General features: G+C 42.8%; 1 protein-coding gene across 2 annotated transcripts in view; it reads left to right on the top strand.

Annotated features, from left to right (window-relative positions):
- The first annotated feature begins 2,967 nt into the window (after positions 1 to 2,967).
- Positions 2,968 to 25,899, top strand: part of plcg1 (phospholipase C, gamma 1) — a 39,886-nt gene continuing 16,954 nt past the window's right edge. For both annotated transcript variants that reach the window (XM_014134666.2, XM_014134667.2), the window contains exons 1-16: positions 2,968 to 3,270; positions 3,930 to 4,223; positions 8,230 to 8,382; positions 8,500 to 8,593; positions 8,716 to 8,763; positions 14,517 to 14,601; positions 14,720 to 14,803; positions 15,026 to 15,048; positions 15,128 to 15,197; positions 15,385 to 15,486; positions 16,183 to 16,301; positions 16,829 to 16,914; positions 21,968 to 22,088; positions 22,278 to 22,446; positions 22,590 to 22,712; positions 25,228 to 25,329. In XM_014134666.2, the coding sequence (XP_013990141.2) occupies positions 4,007 to 4,223; positions 8,230 to 8,382; positions 8,500 to 8,593; positions 8,716 to 8,763; positions 14,517 to 14,601; positions 14,720 to 14,803; positions 15,026 to 15,048; positions 15,128 to 15,197; positions 15,385 to 15,486; positions 16,183 to 16,301; positions 16,829 to 16,914; positions 21,968 to 22,088; positions 22,278 to 22,446; positions 22,590 to 22,712; positions 25,228 to 25,329 (1,596 nt within the window). In that variant the 5' untranslated portion in view covers positions 2,968 to 3,270; positions 3,930 to 4,006. The remainder of the gene's footprint in view (positions 3,271 to 3,929; positions 4,224 to 8,229; positions 8,383 to 8,499; positions 8,594 to 8,715; positions 8,764 to 14,516; positions 14,602 to 14,719; positions 14,804 to 15,025; positions 15,049 to 15,127; positions 15,198 to 15,384; positions 15,487 to 16,182; positions 16,302 to 16,828; positions 16,915 to 21,967; positions 22,089 to 22,277; positions 22,447 to 22,589; positions 22,713 to 25,227; positions 25,330 to 25,899) is intronic.

The following is a 25,899-nucleotide window of genomic DNA, read 5'->3' on the forward strand; positions in this document are numbered from 1 at the left end:
TGTAGGTTTTCACTCCAACCCTGTTCCTGGAGAGCTACCATCCTGTAGGTTTTCACTCCAACCCTGTTCCTGTAGAGCTACCCTCCTGTAGGTTTTCACTCCAACCCTGTTCCTGGAGAGCTACCATCCTGTAGGTTTTCACTCCAACCCTGTTCCTGAAGAGCTACCATCCTGTAGGTTTTCACTCCAACCCTGTTCCTGGAGAGCTACCATCCTGTAGGTTTTCACTCCAACCCTGTTCCTGGAGAGCTACCATCCTGTAGGTTTTCACTCCAACCCTGTTCCTGGAGAGCCCTCATCCTGTAGGTTTTCACTCCAACCCTGTTCCTGGAGAGCTACCCTCCTGTAGGTTTTCACTTCAACCCTGTTCCTGGAGAGCTACCATCCTGTAGGTTTTCACTCCAACCCTGTTCCTGGAGAGCTACCATCCTGTAGGTTTTCACTTCAACCCTGTTCCTGGAGAGCTACCATCCTGTAGGTTTTCACTCCAACCCTGTTCCTGGAGAGCTACCATCCTGTAGGTTTTCACTCCAACCCTGTTCCTGGAGAGCTACCATCCTGTAGGTTTTCACTCCAACCCTGTTCCTGGAGAGCTACCCTCCTGTAGGTTTACACTCCAACCCTGTTCCTGGAGAGCTACCATCCTGTAGGTTTACACTCCAACACTGTTCCTGGACAGCTACCCTCCTGTAGGTTTTCACTCCAACCCTGTTCCTGGAGAGCTACCATCCTGTAGGTTTACACTCCAACCCTGTTCCTGGACAGCTACCATCCTGTAGGTTTTCACTTCAACCCTGTTCCTGGAGAGCTACCCTCCTGTAGGTTTTCACTTCAACCCTGTTCCTGGAGAGCTACCATCCTGTAGGTTTTCACTCCAACCCTGTTCCTGGAGAGCTACCATCCTGTAGGTTTACACTCCAACCCTGTTCCTGGACAGCTACCCTCCTGTAGGTTTTCACGCCCACCCTAATCTAGCACACCTGATTCTAATCATAAACTTGTTGATAAACTGAATCAGGTTAGTCACAACTGGGGTTGGATTGAAAACCTACAGGAGGGTAGCTGTCCTGGAACAGGGTTGGAGTGAAAACCTACAGGAGGGTAGCTGTCCTGGAACAGGGTTGGAGTGTAAACCTACAGGAGGGTAGCTGTCCTGGAACAGGGTTGGAGTGTAAACCTACAGGAGGGTAGCTGTCCTGGAACAGGGTTGGAGACTTCTGGACTAAAGTGTAATAAATTACACGACTACATTGCGTAAAAACACTCAGAATATGTCATATTCAGGCTTGTAGTCTACTTTTTTTCAGCAGGTTTGTGAGTTTGTATGCAAATGCATCCTAATGCCACTGGTTGGCAATGTATTGTACAAGTACAGTGCCTTCAGAAAGTATTCACACCCCTTGCCCCTTTCCACATTTTTTTTGTGTTACAGCCTGAATTAAAAAATGGATTCAATATTTTTTTTCCACACCCATCTACACACAATACCCCATAACGACAATGTGAAAACATGTTTTTAGACATTTTAGCAAATGTATTGAAAATGAAATGCAGAAATATCTCATTTACATAAGTATTCACACCCCTGAGTCAATACAAGAGCTTTGCACACCTGGATTGTACAATATTTTCAAATTATTCTTCAAGCTCTGTCAAGTTGGTTGTTGGTCATTGCTAGATAGCCATTTTCAAGTCTTGTCATAGATTTTCAGGCCAATTTAAGCCACTTAGGAAAATCTTGCTAATCATCTCCAGTGTATATTTGGCCTTGCGTTTTAGGTTACTGTCCTGCTGAAAGGTGACTTTTTCTCCCAGTGTCTCTTGGAAAGCAGACTGAACCAGGTTTTCCTCTAGGATTGTGCCTGTGCTTAGCTCTATTCTGTTAATTTTTATTCTTAAAAAAAAAAAACCCTAGTCCTTGCCAATGACAGCCATACCCATAACATGATGCAGCCACTACTTTATTGAAAATATAAAGTGTAGTTCTCAGCGATGTGTTGTGTTGGATTTGCAAATATAATGCTTTGTATTCAGGACATAAAGTTCATTTCTTTGCCACATTTTTTTGCAGTTTTACTTTAGTGCCTTATTGCAAACAGGATGCATGTTTTGGAATATTTGTATTCTGTTTATTCTGTAATTTATGTTAGTATTGTGGAGTAACTACAATGTTGTTGTGCCATCATCAGTTTTGTGCTATCACAGCCATCACTCTGTAACTGTTTTAAAGTCCCCATTGGCCTCATGGTGAAATCCCTGACTGGTTTTCTTCCTCTCCGGCAACTGAGTTAGGAAGGACACCTTTATCTTTATAGTGAGTAGGTGTATTGATACACCATCCAAAGTGTAATAATAACTTCACCATGCTAAGATAGATATTCAAAGTCTGCTTTTCACCCATCTAGGAATAGATGCCCTTCTTTGCAAGGCATTGAAAAACCTCCCTGGTCTTTGTGTTTGAATCTGTTTGAAATTCACTGCTCAACTAAGGGACCTTACATATAATTGTATGTGTGGGGTACAGAGATGAGGTCCTCATTCAACAACAAAAAACACTATTATTGCACACCGAGTGAGTCCATGCAACTTATGCGACTGTTTACTCCCGAACTTATTTAGGCTTGGCATAACAAAGGGGTTGAATACTTACTGACTCAATCCATTTTTATGAGTTTGTAAAAATGTCTAAATACATAATTCCACTTTGACATGATGTGGTATTGTGTGTAGGCAGACCAGTGACACAAAATCTCAATTTAATCCATTTTAAATTCAGGCTGTAACAACAAAATGTGGAAAAAGTCAAGGGGTTTGAATACTTTCTGACGGAACAGACACTGACCAAAGGCGCGAAATAATTAGCTATGGTTAGTTAGCCTACTTATAGTAAACAGATCATTATGAAAACAAAGTAGACAGGGGTGGAAAAGTAAGTGCTGTATCTTTAAGAGGCCGATCTATCCGATGCTTTGTTGTACAGAGGGGTCGGATGGGGGAAGGGCCCGAGCCGTGCATGATACAGACAAAACTTGCCTATGGCTCTCTCCGTCGATGGGGAACTGTGACAGGACGCAAAAGGAAAAGGGATCTTTCTCCTCACGACTGAAGCGTACGTACACTGTCGGGACCACAATGATATAATCACGAAAAAGGGGAAGACTGCCGAAGTTGGACCGGCGGAGATGAGCGGGGCCGTGATTGCGGCGATATACCGAGGTGTTGTTCTGCTATTGTTGCGCTGCTCGCGTGTTCCAGTTGGATTTTGAGACGGTAAGACGAAGGGTACTAGAAGGGTGACCTAAAATAAAGGCTATGGCGATAGCTAACTGGGTTTGTCTGCGTTGAATTCAGCCATACTTCCTTGGCCGAACAACTGCCCACCACCCTCGCCTTTAGGAAAATGTAGCACGGAATTCCTTGCCTCGCAGTGTATCCGTTCTCCCTTTCGCAACGAATGTTATTTTGTATTGCTTGTTACAAAAAGAGCAGAATCTGGGCCCATGGAAATAAACTTTATGGGTAGCTTGGGAAGGAAAGCGATTCTATTTAGCTAATAGGATTTGAACCCTCTGAAACTGGCCTATCTAACCTATTTAAATGTGCCGCGGATTACAGTTAAAACCTGTGGATTTCCATGTATTATCTTCGTGAGAAAAGTGTTCTAAAATGATGTAAATCGGGTTGTATATTCCCATAACTAGTGTGTGGTCAGCTACAGTTGATTGGTGCACGTCTGTCATTTTCTCAGTCCAGCACCTGTAGGCCTACTGCACAAAATATGACCCTAATAACATAGGTTTAGGCCTACACCTAAACTCACCTAGACATATTTCTAACAGTAAGGCAATATGCAAGTTTGACAGACCGTAGCCATATAGATGATCAACTCCAGAGAATAGGTTTTCATGGGTTTTCCCCCTCTTCATTAGGTATCCCTGTCTCTGTCTAGCCCCGGGCTGTGGAGATTGTTCTGAAAGGAAAAGGACAACAAACGGGGGAAGTGAACATGGCTGGGACCTCGGGCTTCTTTTCCAACGGACCCATTCCGTGGATTGAGAGTGACACCGAGATGAACAATCTTTACCGGGATCTGGAATTGGGGACCGTGTTGACTTTGTTTTACTCCAAAAAGTCCCAGCGACCTGAGAGAAGAACATTTCAGGTCAAACTTGAGACGAGGACAATTATCTGGACCCGAGGCACAGACAAAATAGAGGGAGAAAGTGAGTATGGCTCTCACATTTGAAAACGTGTGCAATGCACAGGCTGAATGATGTTCTGTTTCATCCAATGAATACAATTTAGGCCTATCTTTGTTAAAAAAATATTGGGTAACTGATCACACTGTCACAACTGGTCGTCACTGTCATACAGAATATGTTCTGACAGGAGAATATGATGCCAAACCGGTCTGTTTACCTGCTGTCATAAACAGGAATGTTTTTACAAAACAACAAAGCTGCAGGAGTGTCACACAATAACAAAACACTTGCTATGTAATTCTGTCCAGTAGCTTGTGATTAGACGAGTACAATTACAAAATTGTGTATTTGTTTGTACTATAATGAAGCAGTTATGGGATTTGAAGTGTGCTCAATGTTCAGATACTGGAAAAACCATGTCACACGAGGCCAGAGCAAATTCAAAAATTGGGGCCTATAGCCTATTGAAACATCCTTATTTGGCCCCATTTGAACATGGCCTACATATCATTTTGTCCCAGTGTTAAATAAAGTGTAGAAAAGCATGCTGGATAGAAGTGTCAAATTCATCACAGGCCCTGTGTGTTTTCGTGAAGGGAGTCTTGTGCGTGCGCCCCTCACTCTGAACGGTCTCCCGGGTAGCAGGATGCCTCTCACACAGCTGTACTCTGCTCCGGATGCAGCCAAGGAGAAAGGAAAAAGAGGTTTAAACGACCCCCACCACCATGTACCTATGGTTGTCCTTTGTTTGCTTAAATCCATACTTTAAAAAAATAAATAAAACCTTAATCTTATTGCTACAACCAACGACTGACTGATTTTTACATGAGATTCAATGTGCACAGCGCATACCATTTTATTAAAACGTATGGATTTCAGGAAACAAATTAAGGCACGCAACAACAAACACAGGTAAACGGTTTAACGTTTTACATTTTTGAAGTATGGATACATAGCAACTTTAAGGAGTCAGGTTAATTTAGAAAAAACAATTCTTTGCTCAACTCCGTGGAGGAGTTTCGGTACTTGACAACGTCGGCATATGATATCCTACTCTTTGAGTGAGATGATATTGGCGAATGTGTCTCCTTAAAAATAGAATGGATCATTTTTACTGGAAGTGTGGGATCATTTGGGAAAGAATCAGGGCGCCATTTTAGTGTTCCGACCTATCGACGACGGGGAGATCAGTGGGTCTCTCACATCACCACTGACTCAGCATTATTGTTGCCTGCTGGTTGCCTCCGAGAGGAAATAAAGAATCTGTGTAATTACCTGCTGTATGCCTATAGATAATTCTCCCTAGTAAATTATCAAATGTAATTTGAATTTAATACAAATCTAATTGTATTTGTCACATGTCCCGAATACAACAGGTGTAGACTTTACCGTGAAATGCTTACTTACAGCCCTTTTCCAACAATGCAGAGTTAAAATGTAAGAAAAGATGGGTAAATAAGACAAAAAGGAAATAACATTTACAAGGCCTACCTGTACCTAGTCAATGTGTCAATACCTCCTTAGTGATTGGTGTGCTCTTGGTCCCCTGATAAACATTTGGCATATAATAAGTGATGTAGTAGTATTCAAATTGTGACTGGTGAAAAGCAGTTCACTTACTTGATGTACCCTGACCACACAGGAGTGAAGGACTGCACGACATAACTGTTTTGGTGGCTCAGTAACCTATCAAACCCTACCCCAGCCGCCTCACTGCTGCTTTCCCCACCCTACCCTTGACTGAATCTCAAGCGAAGACCACAGCTTAGGTCTAAGTGCACCGCGACAATTCTACACGAAACAGACAGAGACCCAAAATGTCAGTGTGGCCGAGACAGTCCTGTCCCAAACACACATCAAGCAGGTGACCCCCTTACCTCATCTCAAACACACCAGGCCTGGTGTGTGGGTGTGTGTGCCTTTATCTAACCACAGTCATAGCTTGCATCAACACACAAACATCTGGGTTTTGGTGTAGTGGTAGACAGTATGTCTTTATACTCTCAGCCAGCTAGGAACATGCCGTAAATAAGCCTACTTGACAAATCTAAACTCTTGTTTGAACAGGTGTTACTGGGATTTCTTAACATGATACTTGTATGTTGTAAGACTTGCTGGTTTAGCTAGTGTCACTAAGACTGAAATCCCAGTGTTGGCAGAATGTAGCACTGGCACTTGCACTCAGTGTGACCTGAGAATGTGGACAACATAGGTTCTCATTTGTACCGACAAGCCTGAAGGCAGCGAGAGAGAATCGAGACACGCAGGACTCAATGATTCCCCCAGATATCTCCATGCCCTTGTTTAGTAAGCACAAATCAGTCCCAAGCCACTGCATAAACAACACAAACAAATCTGAAACCAAACCTGTTTTTTTTTCTGAGTGAAGCTATTTTTGAGTCCATAAGGATCATGCTTTATTAGAATCCCACTATAGGAAAGAGGGTTTACATGGATAAAGGCGTTGAGTTGGCTACATCAGTGACTGCACACAACAGAACCCGAAACCCAGTAACTGCAGACATGCAGTGGTGGCTGGCCTGGTTCCATTCTGTGTGGACCATGAGCTTCCTTTTGATAGTTATTGTAGCTGTCACATTGGATAAGATCTTCTGATGAATGACTAAAATGTAAATGTTGTGGTGAGATTCTGACGAATACTGTTTTTTTTTTTTGGTGGGAGATGTTTAGATATGCTGAAACCGTCTCAGATTTGAGAGAGAGGTGTGTGTTCCGGCAAAGGCACCTGCACGCCTCTGTGGAAACTCAGTCAGTATATGTAGGCCAATGGCATGCCTTGGACTAGGATTTTCCATCCTTTCAGTACACAAGTCTAATGAAAAAGGACAACCTCTGCAATACCACAGTCAAATATAGCCTGCATCATGGGTGACTGTGCATTGGCCAATTTAGTTTGTTCAAAGTTCAACAGCTCTGCTCTAATACTTCAAAACAAACTACTCTTCAGTGTAGTTTGTTATCCTTCCATGCTTTCATCCTCAAACATGCATATTATCCCTAAAGTAAACAAAGATAGTTGTGAGCCAATGAGAGGAAGGTTAATGGGGTAGAGGGAAGTAAAGTGGAGAGCAGAGAGGGAGAGACGTGTTGGTATGTTAGTCAGGATGCCTCCTCTCCTCTCCCTGTGTAAGGTCACACCTCTGGCTAGCTCTTATTTCCTGGAGCCTCTCAATAACTCTGTAAATATTTAGACTGACTTACATGTTCTCTCGAATATCAACCTGTCAGATTGACTTAGTCTCAACGGAAGTCGGCTGCATAGATGCATGTGATGCAAAGTAGATGTGTGTTTTGTGTGTGTGAGATTCTTCGAGATGAAAGAAGGTGGGTACGTACGCACACACAGACACACCGTGTAGGCGGCAGAGCAGCACAGGATGTGGTTTAGGGCAGGAAGAGGAGCAGGAGCAGAGCTGTGTGTGAATATCTTATCGCCTAACTAACTGCACCAGGACAATCGGTGTACCTCAACACTGTCACTAACACAATCCCACTTTGCTACTGTCCGTAACTTCAACTCTCCATATGCTTTACAGCTCATTCTTCTGGCCAAATTAGAACTTGAGATGCCCATTTATACAGTAACTAGTTGTCTTGCACAAATCTCCCATTGACGTGATTTATGACGAAGTTCAAGGGATGCCTTATATGCACTGAGTTGGGCTACTCAGGTTTCTGTTCATTAGCTTTTGATCACCATCTGCAAGGCAAAGAAGGAAAGCTCTTGTTCTGTCTCCTCTGTTGAGGCCCGGTCGGCCCTTATAGTGAGCAGGTGTGTGTGTGGCTTGAGGTTGTGGTCCTCTGAAGGTCTTTCCCTTGGCCAGTCTGTTGCAATAGTGTGGCTGGACTAAAGAGCAGTGTCTTAATATGTCATGCATTGGTAACCCTCTGCTCTGCTTGACAATGTGCAAACCAAATGTGATTGGTGGATACTGTTTAGCTAACCTTAACAGACTGTTTCATGTTGGAGTGACTTGGCTGACCCCTGTATGTGTCTCCCCTCCAGTTGATATCCGAGAGATAAAGGAGATCCGAGCGGGCCAGAAGTCTCGGGACTTTGAGCGCTATGTGGAGGACTCTACAGCACGACTAGACCAGGCTCACTGCTTCGTCATCCTACACGGCACTGAGTTCCGCCTCAAAGCGCTCAGCCTAGCAGGTAAATACTAAGTACACACCAAAGCTTTCCGTTTTGTCAGGTAGAGACACACCCATACCATATTATGGAACTTGAATGTCAGGACTTTGACGCCTAACCCTTGACCTCTCTCCCCAGCGACATCTGATGAGGAGATGACCATGTGGGTGAAGGGGCTGACCTGGCTGGTGGCAGACACACTCAAATCCCCCACCCCTCTACAGATAGAGAGGTACACCTTTATTCGGTTGGGTAGGCTGAGTGGGCATCACTTGATGGTACGTTGCAAATGGTTATCGCAGCACTTTGGGTGTCGAAGACTCATTCTTCAATGTAACTCTTTTTTTCACCCAGGTGGTTACGGAAGCAGTTTTATGCCGTCGATCGCAACAGAGAAGACAAGTAAGTTAAATCAATCAGTGATTTTGGATATGAACTAAATACAGTATCATCGGAAAGTACTCAGACCCCTTGACTTTTTCCACATTTTATGTTATGTTACAACCTTATTCTAAACTGGATACATTTTATTTTTTTTACTCGGCAATCTACACACTACCCCATAAAGACAAAGTGAAACAGTTTTTTAGATGTATTTTTAAATGTATAAAAAATTTAAAACAGAAACCTTTACACAAGTATTCAGACCGTTTGCTATGAGACTGGAAATTGAGCTCGGGTGCATCCTGTTTCCATTGATCATCCTTGAGATCCTTGATTGGAGTCCACCTGTGTTAAATTCAATTGACTGGACATGATTTGGACAGGTACACACCTGTCTATATAAGGTTCCACAGTTGACAGTGCACGTCAGAGCAAAAACCAACCCATGAGGTCAAAGGAATTGTCTGTAGAGCTCTGAGACAGGATTTTGTCAAGGCACAGATCTGGGGAAGGGTACCAAAACAATTCTGCAGCATTGAAGGTCCCCAAGAACACATTGGCCTCCATTATTCTTAAATGGAAGAAGTTTGGAACCACCAAGACACTTCCTAGAGCTGGCCACCTAGACAAACTGAGCAATCGGGGAGAAGGGTCTTGGTCAGGGAGGCCAAAAGGCATCTAAAGACTCTTAGACCTTGAGAAACAAGATTCTCTGGTCTGATGAAACCAAGATTGAACTCTTTGGCTGAATGCCAAGCATCACATCTGGAGGAAACCTGGCACCATCCCTACGGTGAAGCATGGTGGTGGCAGCATCATGCTGTGGGGATGTTTTTCAGCAGCAGGGACTGGGGACTAGTCAGGATTGAGGCAAAATGAACGGAGCGAAGTACAGAGATTCTTGATTAAAAACCTGGGTTCAGTACAAGTCTCTGAATGCCCAGCCAGAGCCCGGACTTAAACCCGATCTAACATCTCTGGAGAGACCTGAAAATAGTTGTGCAGCTTCGCTCCCCATCTAACCTTACAGAGCTTGAGAGGATCTGCAGAGAAGAATGGGAGAATCTCCCCAAATGCAGGTGTGCCAAGCTTGTAGCATCATACCCAAGAAGACTCTTCGCTGTATTGCTGCCAAAGGTGTTCCAACAAAGTGCTGAGTAAAGGGTCTGAATACTTATGTAAATATATATATTTTTTAAATAAATTAGCAAAAATGTTTAAACCAATTTTTGCTTTGTCATTATGGGGTATTCGAATCAAATTGGATTAGTCACATGCGGCGAATACAACAGTGAACTGCTTACTTACGAGCCCCTAACCAACAATGCAGTTTCAAAAAATACAGATAAGAATAAGAGGTAACAAGTAATTAAAGAGCAGTAGTAAAATAACAATAGTGAGACTTTATACAGGGGGGTACCGGTACATAGTCAATGTGTGGGGGCACCGGTTAGTTGAGGTAGTATGTACATGTAGGTAGTGCTATGCATAGTTACTTTAATAAATTACAACAGAGAGGAGCAGTGGTGTATGGGGGTAGCCATTTGACTAGCTGTTCAGGAGTCTTATGTCTTGGGGGTAGAAGCTGTTTAGAAGCCTCTTGGACCTAGACTTGGCCCATGCCAAATCTTTTCAGTCTCCTGAGGGGGAATAGGTTTTGTCGTGGCCTATTCATGACTGTCTTGGTGTGCTTGGACCATGTTAGTTTGTTGGTGATGTGGACACCAAGGAACTTGAAGCTCTCAACCTGCTCCACTGTAGCCCTGTTGATGAGAATGGGGTGTGCTCGGTCGTCTTTTTCCTGTAGTCAACAATCATCTCCTTTGTCTTGATCACATTGACGGAGAGGTTGTTGTCCTGGCACCACACGGCCAGTTCTCTAACCTCCCTATAGGCTCTCTCGTCGTTGTCGGTGATCAGGCCTAACACTGTGTCATTGGCAAACTTAATGATGGTGTTGGAGTCGTGCCTGGCCATGCAGTCATGAGTGAACAGGGAGTACAGGAGGGGACTGAGCACGCACCCCAGAGGGGCCCCTGTATTGAGGATCAGCGTGGCAAATGTTGTTACCTACCCTTACCACCTGTGGGTGGCACGTCAGGAAGTCCAGGATCCAGTTGCAGAGGGAGGTGTTTAGTCCCATGGTCCTTAGCTTATTGATGAGCTTTGAGGGCACTGGTGTTGAACGCTGAGCTGTAGTCAATGAATAACATTCTCACATAGGTGTTCCGTTTGTCCAGGTGGGAAATGGCAGTGTCGAGTGCAATAGAGATTGCATCATCTGTGGATCTGTTGGGGCGGTTTGCAAATTGGAGTGGGTCTAGGGTTTCTGGGATGAAACCAGCCTTTCAAAGCACTTCATGGCTACAGATATGAGTGCTACGGGTCGGTCGTCATTTAGCCAGGTTACCTTGGTGCTCTTGGGCACAGGCACTATGGTGGTCTGTATAAAACATTTTAGTATTACAGACTCTGACAGGTAGAGGTTGAAAATGTCAGTGAAGACACTTGCCAGTTGGTCAGCGCATGCTCGCAGTACACGTCCTGGTAATCCGTCTGGCCCTGCGGCCTTGTGAATGTTGACCTGTTTAAAGGTCTTACTCACATCGGCTGCGTAGAGTGTGATCACACAGTCTTCTGGAACAGCTGGTGCTCTCATGCATGTTTCAGTTTTTTTTTTTGCCTCAAAGCGAGAATAGAAGTAGTTTAGCTCGTCTGGTTGGCTTGTGTCACTGGGCAGCTCTCGGCTGTGCTTTACTTTGTAGCCTGTAATGGTTTGCCAGCCCTGCTACATCTGAAGAGCGTCAGGGCCGGTGTAGTACAATCTTAGTCCTGTATTGATGCTTTGCTTGTTTGATGGTTCGTCGGAGGGTATAGTGGGATTTCTTATAAGCTTCCGGGTTAGAGTCCCAGTTCTTGAAAGCGGCAGCTCTAGCCTTTTAGCTCAGTGCGGCTGCTGCCTGTAATCCATGGCATCTGGTTGGGGTATGTACGTACGGCCACTGTGGGGACGACGTCATCGATGCACTTATTGATGAAGCCAATGACTGATGTGGTGTTCTCCTCAATGCCATCGGAGGAATCCCGGCACAAATTCCAGTCTGTGCTAGCAAAACAGTCCTGTAGCTTAGCATCTGCTTCACCTGACCACTTTTTTATTAATCTAACTTTTGCTTGTAAGCAGGAATCAGGAGAATAGAATTATGGTCTAATTTGCCAATTGGAGGGAGAGCTTTGTATGCGTCTCTGTGTGGAGTATAAGTGTTTCCTCTGGTTGCACATTTAACATGCTGATAGAAATTTGGTAAAATGGATTTAAGTTTCCCTGCATTAAAGTCCCCGGCTACTAGTAGCGCCGCATCTGGGTGAGCGTTTTCTTGTTTGCTTATGGCGGAATATAGCTCATTCAATGCTGTCTTAGTGCCAGCCTCTGACTGTGGTGGTATGTAAACTGCTATGAAGAATACAGATAACCTGTAGACAACACTACCTACCGAGAGAGTTTATCATGAGATACTCTACCTCAGGCGAGCAATAGCTCGAGACTTCCTTAGATATCGTGTACCAGCTGTTATTAATAAAAATACATAGTCCGCCGCTCCTTGTGTGTATTGTGTGTAGATTGATGAAAAACAACAATGTAATACATTTTACAATAAGGCTGTAACCTAACAAAATGTGGATTAAGTCAAGGGGTCTGAATACTTTCTAAAGGCACTGTAAATGATTGAAAAAGCATTGCATCAGCTTGGAGATAATAGAGAGCAATAATGCTTTTCTTTTGGAGACTTGGTACGTTTGGGTTAGTGTATTATCAATAATTTAGACCAGTATGACTAGCCACCTGCTGTAGCAAATGGCAATATAGGCCAACCAGAGGCATTTTGGACAGACTTGGGATGAAAGTAAAACCATACAATGCATGCGGAAAGTATTATTTTTCCACATTTTGTTACGTTACAGCTTTATTCTAAAATTGATAGAATAGTTTTTTTTCTCATCCATCTACACAATACCCCATAATGACAAAACAAAAAGAGGTTTTTAGAATTGTTTGCAATTGTAAAAAGAAAAAACATAATCACATTGACATAAGTATTCAGACCCTTTACTCAGTACTTTGTTGAAGCACCTTAGGCAGCGATTACAGCCTCAAGTCTTCTTGGTTATGACGCTACAAGCTTGACACACCTGTGTTTGGAGAGTTTCTCCCATTCTTCTCTGCAGATCCTCTCAAGCTCTGTCAGGTTGGATGGGGAGCGTCACTGCACAGCTATTTTCAAGTCTCCAGAATTGTTAAATCGGGTTGAAGTCCGCGCTCTGGCTGGGCCACTCAGGGACATTCAGAGACTTGTTCCCGAAGCCACTCCTGTGTTGTTTTGGCAGTGTGCTTAGGGTTGTTGTCCTGTTGGAAGGTGAACCTTCGTCCCAGTCTGAGAACCTGCTCCAGAGCGCTCAGGACTTCATCAAGGATCTCTCTGTACTTTGCTCTGATCATCTTTCCCTCGATCGTGACTAGTCTCCCAGTCCCTGCTGCTGATAAACATCCCCACAGCATGATGCTGCCACCACCATGCTTCACCGTAGGGATGGTGCCAGGTTTCCTCCAGATGTGACGCTTGGCATTCAGGCCAAAGAGTTCAATCTTGGTTTCATCAGACCAGAGAATCTTGTTTCTCATGGTCTGAGAGTCCTTTGGGTGCCTTTTGGCAAACTCCAAACGGGCTGTCATGTGCCTTTTTTTACTGAGGAGTGGCATCCGTCTGGCCACTCTATCAGAAAGGCCTGATTGGTGGAGTGCTGCAGAGATGACCTTCTGCAAGGTTTTCCCATTTCCACAGAGGAGCTCTGTCAGAGTGACCACCGGGTTCTTGGTCACCTTCCTGACCAAGGCCCTTCTCCACCGATTGCTCAGTTTGGCCGGGCGCCCAGCTCAAGGAAGAGTCTTGGTGGTTCCAAACTTCTTCCATTTAAGAATAATGGAGGCCACTGTGTTCTTAGGGACCTTCAATGCTGCAGAAATGTTTTGGTACCCTTCCCCAGATCTGTGCCTTTACATAATCCTGTCTCGGAGCTCTACGGACAATTCCTTCGACTTCATGGCTTGGTTTTTGCTCTGACATGCACTGTCAACTGTGGGACCTTTTTATATAGACAGGTGTGTGCCTTTCCAAATCAAATGAATTTACCACAGGTGGACTCCAATCAAGTTGTAGAAACATCTTAAGGATGATCAATGGAGACAGGATTCACCTGAGCTCCATTTCGAGACTCATAGCAAAGGGTCTGAATACTAATGTAATAAGGTGTTTCATTTGTAATAAATGTGCAACATTTTCTAAAAACCTGTTTTCGCTTTGTCATTATGGGGTATTGTGTGTAGATTGAGGAAATGTTTTTATTGAATCCGTTTTAGAATAAGTATGTAACGTAACAAAATGTGGATAAAGGGAAGGGGTCTGTATACTTTCCAAATGCACTGTATGCACAACTAGGGAATGAGCACAGCTTAATAGTTTTTGAAGAAGCTTCCTAACAGCTCCGGCTGGTGTGTGTACGTGATGTGGAGGTGTGAAGGAACAAACCTTTCAGCCACAGACCTGCACAGCTTCCTGGTGTTTGTGTGTGTGAGAGAGCACCTCTCTCTCCCCCCCCCCTCCCATTCAGAAGCAGCTTCCTTTAAGTAGTCCTGAGGTTAAGTCACGACATGGCACTCTTCCAGAAGTGTGTGTGCATCTTCATTTGTGTGCTTGGCGTTGTGTGTATTTTAGGATATCCTGTAAGGATCTGAAGAGCATGCTGTGCCAGGTTAACTACAGGGTCCCCAACATGAAGTTCCTCAGAGAGAAACTTCCGGTAACATCCTCACACTCATCACATTTCCCTAATACCCCTCCCCACCAGTGTGTGTGTTTCCAGTGTCTTCCTAACCCTGTGGCAACATTGCCCCCTCTCCTCTCACTCTTTCTCTCAGGACTCGGAGTTGAGGAATGGAGACGTGTCCTTTAGCCAGTTTTCCCAGCTCTATCGCAGCCTGATGTTTGACGCCCAGAAAGCTGTAAGTCATCTTCACCCTTCTATCCTAATCTTCTCTCTCACCCCCTCTCTCTGTCTGTCTGCTTTTCAAATGGCTCCCGAATCAAGAGGCCCGTTAAAACCCACAGAGCCTCTGGTAGGAACCATGAGGCCCAGCAGGCAGGCAGAAGACAGGAGCTGTGTTGTCATACTGAAACGACAAGGTTTATTGTGTTTAATAATTGTCTTTACTTTTGTCTTTCAGATGGAGATTCCTTTTCTACAAAGGTAGATACTCACACACCCAGCCTGAGCATCATGTTATACTGTAGACGTGAGTTGTGTAACACCGCTCTCCCTCTGTCAGGTTCATTGAGAGACCAGAGCAGAAGATCTTACTAGAAGACTTCAAGACTTTCCTTCTGGAGGCCCAGAAGGTATACTGGATGATATAGCATTATTATCTACCCAAGTTCCTAGGGATTCAGTACAACACAACGCTTGACTTGTCATACACTTTAACTAGTTCTCTAGTAAATGTGTTACGTGTTAATACACAAGGAAATCAAATGACCTGAATAACATATTTGGGCAACAATGTGTTGTGTGTGTGTGTGTTCGTAGGAGCTGTGGGCCACCGACAACAATAAGGTGCAGGAGTTTATGTTTGGGTACCTGAAGGACCCACTGAGGGAGGTGGAACAACCCTTCTTCCACCAAGATGAGGTACCTTCTCACTCTTAAGCTTGTCCCCAAGTCTCTGAAATCCCAGACCTAGAGAACATTTTCTACCTGTCTACCTAGGGAAACTAATCGCACCCCCCTCTCTCTCCTAGGCAATAAAATAAAAGTGCCACTATGATTAACTGTTTTCATGTTACACGGTGGTGAGAGTACATCCAACAGACATCGCTCGTCCTAATATTTATATCATTTCTTAATTCCCTTTTACTTTAAGGATTGTGTGTATTGTTGTGAATTGTTAGATATTACTGCACTGTTGGAGCTAGGAACACAAGCATTTTACTACACCCGCAATAACATCTGCTAAATATGTGTATGCGACCAATAGCATTTGATTTGACATTTCACATGATATAACTTCATTTGGAATATAACATCCACATCTTGCTGGAGACCTGAATGTGCCCGAGTTCTGTGGAAAGGAGACATTATTAGTTATTGTCGAACCACGTGACTCGTCTGAAATGTCTGACAAAGGAAGTGCCTCTAGTGTCTACCTACAGGAAAGAACACTTCATATGTCTGGGCCTGTGATTAGTAGAAAACTCTGACTTTCAGTTCAGCACAATCACAAAGGGTGCCTGGTTTTCGCATAGTAGTGCTCTTCATTGGACTGTTTCTTTGTATTCATCAGAACCCCAATATTGATTGCGTGTCTTCCCTCCCCCCTCTGTCTAGTTCCTGACGTACCTGTTTTCCAAAGAGAACACCGTCTGGGACTCAGCCCTGGACCAGGTGTGTCCTGAAGACATGAACAACCCCCTGTCTCATTACTGGATATCCTCATCTCATAACACGTAAGAACAGCGGGAGTGGGGGAGGGAGAAGAATGGATTACTGTATTTGAAATCAGTGTTGTGCTAATGCTGGCTTCACATGAATGGCTAAGAGAGAAAGCATAGTTTCCCAGACATTTTTCCCTAGTCCAAGGGGATTTGTGTCCTACAGTTCTGATGTATATCAGATTAAATTGGTATATTCTAACAATTCCTTTTTAACAGTGAGAACTGGGCTTTGATTGTGTAGGAAAATGTCATTTTCCTCCCATTGAAACATGGTGAGAAGAGGTTAATGTGATAACCTTTTGTTGGCTGTGAAACAATAATCCTGGAAGTGAGGAATGAAAACGTCAATGTTGCTTTGATAAAGTCTGAATTGCCTGGCTAAGTGAGAAAGGGGTGTTTACACTAACCAACAAAGACAGAAATACCTTTTTGATTCTGTATTCAATGTTTCACTTCTGTCATGGAAGGGGATGTGAAGAACACATGATGAAGGGAAAGGAGGCTTCTATAGACTATCTGATGTCGTGTGTGTTTTGTAGCTACCTGACAGGTGACCAGTTTTCTAGTGAGTCGTCCCTGGAAGCGTACGCACGCTGTCTGAGGATGGGCTGCCGCTGCATCGAGTGTGAGTTTATTATATACACACACACACCCCTAACTCTGCTCTCTCCATAACCCAATGTCTTTCAGACCTAAAGCCACTCTTCTCCACAATATCTGCATGACAAACGCACCTCGTAAACTGTATCCCTGCAGACTGCACTGGTAGAGGGGGAACACTGTTCAGACCGGTTTCTAAAGGCTATTTTTAGAGACAGTCGTACTGCACTGCTGCTCCGTTCAGAAAGGCACATGACACTTTAATATTTCATCTTGATTTAAACCAGGAAGTCCCTTTTTTTGTGTGTTTTATATATACACACACACACACACACACACAGTGCCTTTAGAAAGTATTCACACATCTTGACTTTTTCCACATTTTGTTGTTACAGCCTGAATTTAAAATGTATTATATTGAGATGTTGTCACTGGCCTACACACAATACCCCATAATGTCAAAGTGGAATTATTTTTTAAACAAATTAATTAAATGAAAACATGAAATGTCTTTGGTCAGTAAGTATTAAACCACTTTATGACAAGCCTAAATAAGTTCAAAGTAAAAAATCTGCATAACAAGTCACAAAATAAGTCACATGAACTCACTCAGTGTGCAATAATGGTGTTTAACATGATTTTTGAATGACTACCTCATCTCTAACTTACACATTCAATTATCGGTACGGTCCCTTTGTCGAACATTGAATTTCCTAATGCCTCGCAAAGAAGGGCACCCATTGGTAGATGAGTTAAAAAGCAGACATTGAATATCCCTTTGAGCATGGCAAAGTTATTTAATGACACTGGATGGTGGATCAATACACCCAGTCACTACAAAGATAGTCATCATTCTTAACTCAGTTGCCGGAGAGGAAGGACACTGCTCAGGAATTGCACCAAGAGGCCAATGGTGACTTTAAAACAGTTACATGGCTGTGATGGGAGAAACCTGAGGATGGCTACAACATTGTAGTTACTCCACAATACTAATGTAAATGAAAGGGTGAAAAGGAGGCCTGTACAGAATAAAAAATATTACAAAACATGCATCCTGTTTGCAATAAGGCACTAAAGTACAACAGAAGGGGGGAAAAAATATAAATTAACTTTATGTTTGGGGCAAATCAACACAACACATCACCGAGTACCTCTCTTCATATTTTCAAGCATAAGGTAGTAGCTGCATTATGTTGTGGGTATGCTTGTCATTGGCAAGGACTAGGGATTTTATTTTATTTTTTGCATAAAAAGAAGCTGAATAGAGTTAAGCACCGGCAATATCCTAGAGGAAACCTGGTTCAGTCTGTTTTCCGAGAGACACTGGGAGAAAATTCACCTTTCACCAGGACAATAACTTAAAGACAAGTTTACATACACTAAGTTGACTGTGCCTTTAAACAGCTTGAAAAATTCCAGAAAATGATGTCATGGCAAAGAAGCTTCTGATAGGCCAATTGACATAATTTGAGTCACTTGGATGCATTTCAAGGCCTACCTTCAAACTCAGTGCCTCTTTGCTTGACATCATGGCATAATCAAAAGAAATCAGCCAAGACCTCAGAAAAAAAATTGTAGACCTCCAAGTCTCTGGTTCATCCTTGGGAGCAATTTCCAAACGCCTGAAGGTACCACGTTCATCTGTACAAACAATAGTACGCAAGTATAAACACCATGGGACCACGCAGCCGTTATAGCACTGAAGAAGGAGACGATGAACGTACTTTGGTGCGAAAAGTGCAAATCAATCCCAGAACAACAACAAAGGACTTTGTGAAGATGCTGGAGGAAACGGTACAAAAGTATCAATAGCCACAGTAAAATGAGTCCTATATCGACATAACCTGAAAGGCCGCTCAGCAAGGAAGAAGCCACTGCTCCAAAACCGCTATAAAAAAGCCAGACTACAGTTTGCAACTGCACATGGGGGCAAAGATTGTGCTTTTTGGAGAAATGTCCTCTGGTCTGATAAAATAGAACTGTTTGGCCATAATGACTATCGTTATGTTTGAAGGAAAAGGAGGAGGCTTGCAAGCCGAAGAACAACATCCCAACCGTGAAGCATGGGGTGGCAGAATCATGTTGTGGGGGTGCTTTGCTGCAGGAGGGACTGGTGCACTTCACAAAAATAGATGGCATCATGAGAGAGAAATTATGTGGCTATATTGAAGCAACATCTCAAGACATCAGTCAGGAAGTTAAAGCTTGGTCGCAAATGGTTATCCAAATGGAGAATGACCCCAAGCATACTTCCAAAGTTGTGGCAAAATGGCTTAATGACAACAAAGTCAAGGTATTGGAGTGGCCATCACAAAGCCCTGACCTCAATCCTACAGAACATTTGTGGGCAGAACTGAAAAAGCGTGTGCGAGCAAGGAGGCCTAGAATCCTGACTCAGTTACACCAGCTCTGTCAGGAGGAATGGGCCAAAATTCACCCAACTTATTGTGGAAGGCTACTTGAAACGTTTGACCCAAGTTAAACAATTTAAAGGCAATGCTACCAAATACTAATTGAGAGTATAAACTTCTGACCCGCTGGGAATGTGATGAAAGAAATAAAAGCTGAAATAAATAATTCTCTCTACTATTATTCTGACATTTCACATTCTTAAAATGAAGTGGTGATCCTATCTGACCTAAGACAGGGAATTTTTACTAGGATTAAATGTCAGGAATTGTGAAAAACTGAGTTTAAATGTATTTGGCTAAGGTGTATGTAAACTTCCGACTCCAACTGTACATGCATACATATACAGTACCAGTCAAAAGTTTGTTCACACTTACTCTTTCAAGGGTTTCTCTTCATTTTTACTATTTTCTACATTTGTATAATAATAGTGAAGACATCAAAACATGGAATCATGTAGTAACCAAAAAAGTGTTTTAACAAATATATTTGAGAATTCAAAGTAGCCAACCTTTCCCTTGATGACAGCTTTGCACACTCTTGGTATTCTCTCAACCAGCTTCATGAGGTAGTCATCTGGAATGCATTTCAATTAACAAGTGTGCCTTGTTAATTTGCAGAATTTCTTTCTTCTTTAATGCGTTTGAGCCAATCAGTTGTTTTGTGACGCGGTAGGGGTGGTATAGAGAAGAGAGCCCGATTTGGTAAAAGATATTATGGCAAGAACAGCTCAAATAGCAAAGAGAGGTGACAGTCCATTACTTTAAGACATGAAGGTCAGTCAATGTAGAACATTTCAAGAACTTTGAAAGTTTCTTTAAGTGCAATCGCGAAACCCATCAAGCGCTATGATGAAACCAGCTCTCATGAGGTCCGCCACAGGAACGGAAGACCCAGAGTTACCTCTGCTGCAGAGGACAAGTTCATTAGTTACCAGCCTCAGAAATTGCAGCCCAAATAAATGCTTAAGTGTTTTAGTAAGACACATCTCAACATCAACTGTTCAGAGGAGACTGCGTGAATCAGGCCTCATGGTGGAATTGCTGCAGAGAAACCACTACTGAAGGACACGAAGAAGAGACTTGCTTGGGCCAAGAAACACGAGCAATGGACATTAGACTGGTGGAAATCTGTCCTTTGGTCTGATCAGTGTCTTTGTGAGACGCGTTGTAGGTGAATGGATGATCTCTGCATGTGTAGTTCCCACCATGGGGGAGGAGGTGTGGGGGTGCTTTGCTGGTGACAGTGTCTGTGATTTATTTAGAATTCAAGGCACACTTAACCGGCATGGCTACCACATGTTTCTGCAGCAATACGCCATCCCATCTGGTTTGGGCTTAGTGGGACTATCATTTATTTTTCAACAGGACAACAACCCAGCACACCTCCAGGGCTATTTGTCCAAGAAGGAGAGTGATGGAGTGCTGCATCAGATGACCTGGCCTCCACAATCACACAACCTCAACCCAATTGCGATGAGTTGGACCGCAGAGTGAAGGAAAAGCAGCCAACAAGTGCTCATCATTTGTGGGAACTCTATTGAGACTGTTAGAAAAGCATTCCAGGTGAAGCTGGTTGAGAGAATGCGACGTGTGCAAAGCTGTTAAGGCAAAGATTGGTTACTTTTTGAATAATCAAAAATATATTTTGATTTAACACTTTTTTTGATTACATGTGTTCATAGTTTTGATGTCTTCACTATTATACAATGTAGAAAATGGTACAAATAAAGAAAAACCCTTGAATGAGTAGGTGTCCAAACCTTTGGCTGTGTGTGTGTGATAGATGGATAGATAGATGAGTTGCCTACCAAGAAGACAGTGAATGTTCCTGAGTGGCCAAGTTTTACTTCAATCTGCTTGAAAATCTATGCCAAGACTTGGAAAAGCGGTGTAGCAGTGATCAACAACCAACTTGATGGAGCTTGAATATTTTTTTTATAATAATGGCAAATTATTGTACAATCCAGGTGTGCAAACCTCAGACGTACCCAGAAAGACTCATAGCTGTAATTGCTGCAAAAGGTGACAAATTCCCCTTTTCAAATATATATATATATATATATATATTTATATATATATATATATATTTTTTTTTTTTAACCTGTATTGACTCGGGTTGTGAATACTTATGTAAATAAGGTGTTTCTGTATTTTATTTTCAATAAATGTACTAAAAACATGTTTTCACTTCATTATTATGGGGTATTGTTTGTAGCTGGTTGAGGAAAAATAAAGCTATTTAATCAATTTGGAATCCCGGCTGTACCACCACAAAATGTGGAATAAGTCAAGTGGTATGAATACTTTCTGAGGGCACTGGATGCTGTCCTTCCTCTCTGTCATTGAATAAATCATTTTCAATCACATTTTTTGATCCTTTATTTTTAATATTGAGGCTGGTTGTGGAGGCCAAGTCTAAGCATACGACACATACAAACCATGGCCAATGGAGAATCTCCACTAACAGTAGTATGCTTATCCTGGGATTGTGTAGCTGCCCTTGTAAATGAGAATAGACAAACTATAGTTTGTGTACTCAACAGGTTAACTAACATGGATAAAGCCTACTACTCCCTACTTAGCCTTTTTAACAGACACCCACTCAACTCACCAAATATGCAGACCAGACATCTCTACTATGCCATTAAAAAAAGTTTGTGTTGGCAGTGGACTGCTGGGATGGTCCAGATGGAATGCCTGTCATCTATCATGGACACACCCTCACCACCAAGATCAAGTTCTGTGATGTCCTGGCGACCATCAAGGAACACGCCTTTGTGACGTCTGAGTGAGTCTCCATGTGCTCAGTCTTTGTGTTTTGTATGCGTGAGTGATACTCAGTAATCTACTCTCCTCTAAAGAGAACATGACATTAAATGAGAAGTTCACAAAGGGGGGGTGCCTTTCCACCACGCCTTTCACCTTTGACATGTGCTGTTGACCTCTGACCCCTCTCCCCCTCTTACTACTTCCCCAGCTACCCCATCATCCTGTCCATAGAGGATCATTGCAGCATTGTCCAGCAGAGGAACATGGCTACCTACTTTAAGAAGGTCTTTGGAGAAATGCTGCTTACCAAGGCTGTGGACATCTCCGCCGACGGACTGCCCTCACCCAATCAGCTTAAGAGGAAGATCCTCATCAAGGTCAGAGGTCATAGGGTCATGTGGATTTGGAATTAAAGATGTTTGTGTTGTCATTTTAATGTACTCGTGGATCAGAGCATCTGCTAAATGACTGTATAAACCAACTGCAGTCTCTTCACTCTTCCTCTCCCTGTCATGTGCAGCATAAGAAGCTAGCAGAGGGCAGTGCCTATGAGGAGGTGTCCACCTCCACTCCCTACTCTGAGAATGACATCAGCAACTCCATCAAGAATGGCATTCTCTTCCTGGAGGACCCCATCAACCATGTGAGAACTTTGTTTTCTATCTATCTACAGTGAGCTCCAAAGGTAGTTGGACAGTGACTTGTTTTGGCTCTGTACTCTAGCACTTGGGATTTTAAACGATTCAATCACTGAGGTTAAAGTGCAGACTTGCAGACTCCAAACTGCCTCTGGAAGCAACGTCAGCACAAGAACTGTTTGGTGGAGGTGGAATAATGATCAGGGGATGTTTTTCATGGTTCGGGTTAGGACCCTCACTAATGCTCTTGTGGCTAAATGGAAGCAAGTTTCCGCAGCAGTGTTTGAACATTAACTGGAAAGCCTTCCCAGAAGAGTGGAGGCTGTTATAGCAGCAAAGGGGGGACCAACCCCATATTAATAAGGACGATTTCTGCGCCCCGGCGGAAATCTAATTAGCATAATAAAATAAGCATAGTAAAATCTCAATAGAGATCAGTTTTTTGTTTGCGTGTCAATCCACCGCATATGCCTATGTCGCTCATCCGCAGCTGTGGTGAAAGGTGACAGAGTTAGAGCAGTGTTTGTCAGACCATGAGACATCCCAAAAATCGGTCTTCTCACAAAATCATCTGTAGCGTCCGACTGGTTTGGCCTACAAAACTATTATGACCCCTCTATGGAAAGATGACTCTCACGAACAGTGTTTTTCTCTACGACCTCCACAAGTGTCAAGAGACTCGTCTGACGTTGGTACAGCTGATCTGCCAACTTCTGTCTGTAGCGTCCAAACCTTTTGGGTTACACACTCTCACGAACATGTTGGATATTTTGCTCTAGGATGCCCACATGCCTCAAGACTCATCTGAAGGTCCCCCGGTACCAGTTGAACAAATGTATGGAAGTACACTTCCATTCAAAAGTTTGGGGTCACTTAGAAATGTCCTATGTCTAAATAAAATCACATTTTGCAATTGTTAGCACAGCTGGCCTTCTTTAGACTAGTTGAGTATCTGGAGCATCAGCATTTGTGGGTTTGATTACAGGCTCAAATGTCCTCTTGCTCAGTTGTGTACTGGGGCCTCCCACTCTTTCTATTCTGGTTGGAGCCAGTTTGTGCTGTTCTGTGAAGGGAGTAGTACACAGCATTGTACGGAATCTTCAGTTTCTCGCATGGAATAGTCTTCATTTCTCAGAACAAGAATAGACTGATGAGTTTCAGAAGAAAGTTCTTTGTTTCAGGCCATTTTGAGCCTGTAATCGAACCCACAAATGCTGATGCTCCAGATACTCAACTAGTATAAAGAAGGCCAAAGTTATTGCTTCTTTAATCAGGACAACTGTTTTCAGTTGTGCTAACATAATTGCAAAAGGGTTTTCTAATGATCAATTAGCCTTGTTAAAATGATAAACTTGGATTAGCTAACACAACGTGCCATTGGAACACAGGAGTGGTTGCTGATAATGGGCCGCTGTACACCTATGTTTTAACCTTTTTATTTAACTAGGGAAGTCAGTTAAGAATACATTCTTATTTACAATGAATGCCTACTGGGGAACAGTGGGTTAACTGCCTTGTTCAGGGGCAGAACAGATTTTTACCTTCTCAGCTCGGGGATTCGATCCAGAAACCTTTCGGTTACTGGCCCAACGCTCTAACCACTAGGCTACCTGCCGCCCTTAAATAGATATTCCATAAAAAATCTGCCGTTTCCAGCTACAATAGTAATTTACAACATTAATGTCTACACTGTATTTCTGATCAATTTGATGTTATTTTGATGGACAAAGAATTTGTTTTTTTTTCAATGACAAGGGAATTTCTAAGTGACCCCAAACTTTTGAACTGTAGTGTATATATGGAGACTCTTTAATACCAAAAAATGTGGTTGAATACATGTAAAATAAAAAAAATAGATTTAGGAGAGACACTTCAGCACAAACACGATTACAGATAGTCCTGAATGAATCGTGAAAAAGTTAGACGCTCAAATATCATACCCCCAAGACATACTAACCTCTCACCTTTACAATCAAATCTGATTAATAACAGGGGAGGTTAGCATTTGGGTTTTTTTTGGGGGGGGGGGTTGTTATTTATGCCTCTAACTTTCTCACTCATGATTCATTCAGAATTATCTGTAATCATGGTCGCATCCACGTTAATGTAGCAATGTTTTAGAAACATATATTTTTATTTACAATAACAGTGAATCCTACGTTATTTACCATCCTACTACGTTATTTACCATTAATTTATATTGGGCACAAAATAATCAAACACAATCAAAACATTGGGGGGGGGGGAAACTATGTACAAAAAGTATTACAATTTCAAAACATTTCACACGATATGGATGGAAAAAACCCTCAAATTAAAGCTGACTTTAACATTATAGTCTCTGTATCATTTCAAATCCGAAGTGCTGAGTACAGAGCCAAAACAACAACCAATGTCACTGTCCCAATATTTGTGTAGCTCACTGTATATGCCTTGGTTGTATGGTCCATAGCTCTCTTGCCACTGTTACTTTTTTAAATACCTTTTTCTAACTCAAACACCATCTCCCCCTCTCTGCAGGAGTGGTACCCTCACTTCTTTGTACTGACCAGCAGTAAGATCTACTACTCGGAGGAGACGTCTAACAACCAAGGCAACGAGGATGAGGAGGAGCACAGAGAGGTGAGTAAGGCCTTGCAGTACATTAGTGTTTCATCTGAAAAAATGTGTAGGAGTGGGGGGGGGAAAGGAGTCAGGGGGGCAAATAAATAGGCTGAAGTATGGGGTTGCCTATCTGCATTTACCCCATTGGGCTAATCATTAGTCAGATCTCAAATGTGTTCTCTTAACTAGTTATCATGTTGATTCATTTATGTCCCAAGAAACTTGCATAAACACTGAATAAAATTTAGGCCTACCTGTTAATTTTTCCCCCAACACTTTATCTGGTTTCCACTACTCTTGCTCAACCAAAAATAGTATCTGTCTCATCACAATTTAAGTCATTCAAATAAATGATTTTGAGGTAGTGAGGCGTTGTACCCCAAGTCACCCTACAATTGACCGGTGTTACATTTAGCCCCACTCTTCCCTATGCACCCACTGTGAATTGCTGAGCATAACATGCTGAACCATGCTTCTGAAAACCATGGGTTTAAAATGGTGCAGTTTGTGCATATTTAGGAGTTGAGAAATAAATGAAGTAGGAATGGAAAGCTGGGATTCCCCTCTTTTTAACAAAAGCCATTAACT

Source organism: Salmo salar, chromosome ssa13 (genome assembly GCF_905237065.1).
Source record: "Salmo salar chromosome ssa13, Ssal_v3.1, whole genome shotgun sequence".
NCBI classification, from domain to species: domain Eukaryota; kingdom Metazoa; phylum Chordata; class Actinopteri; order Salmoniformes; family Salmonidae; genus Salmo; species Salmo salar.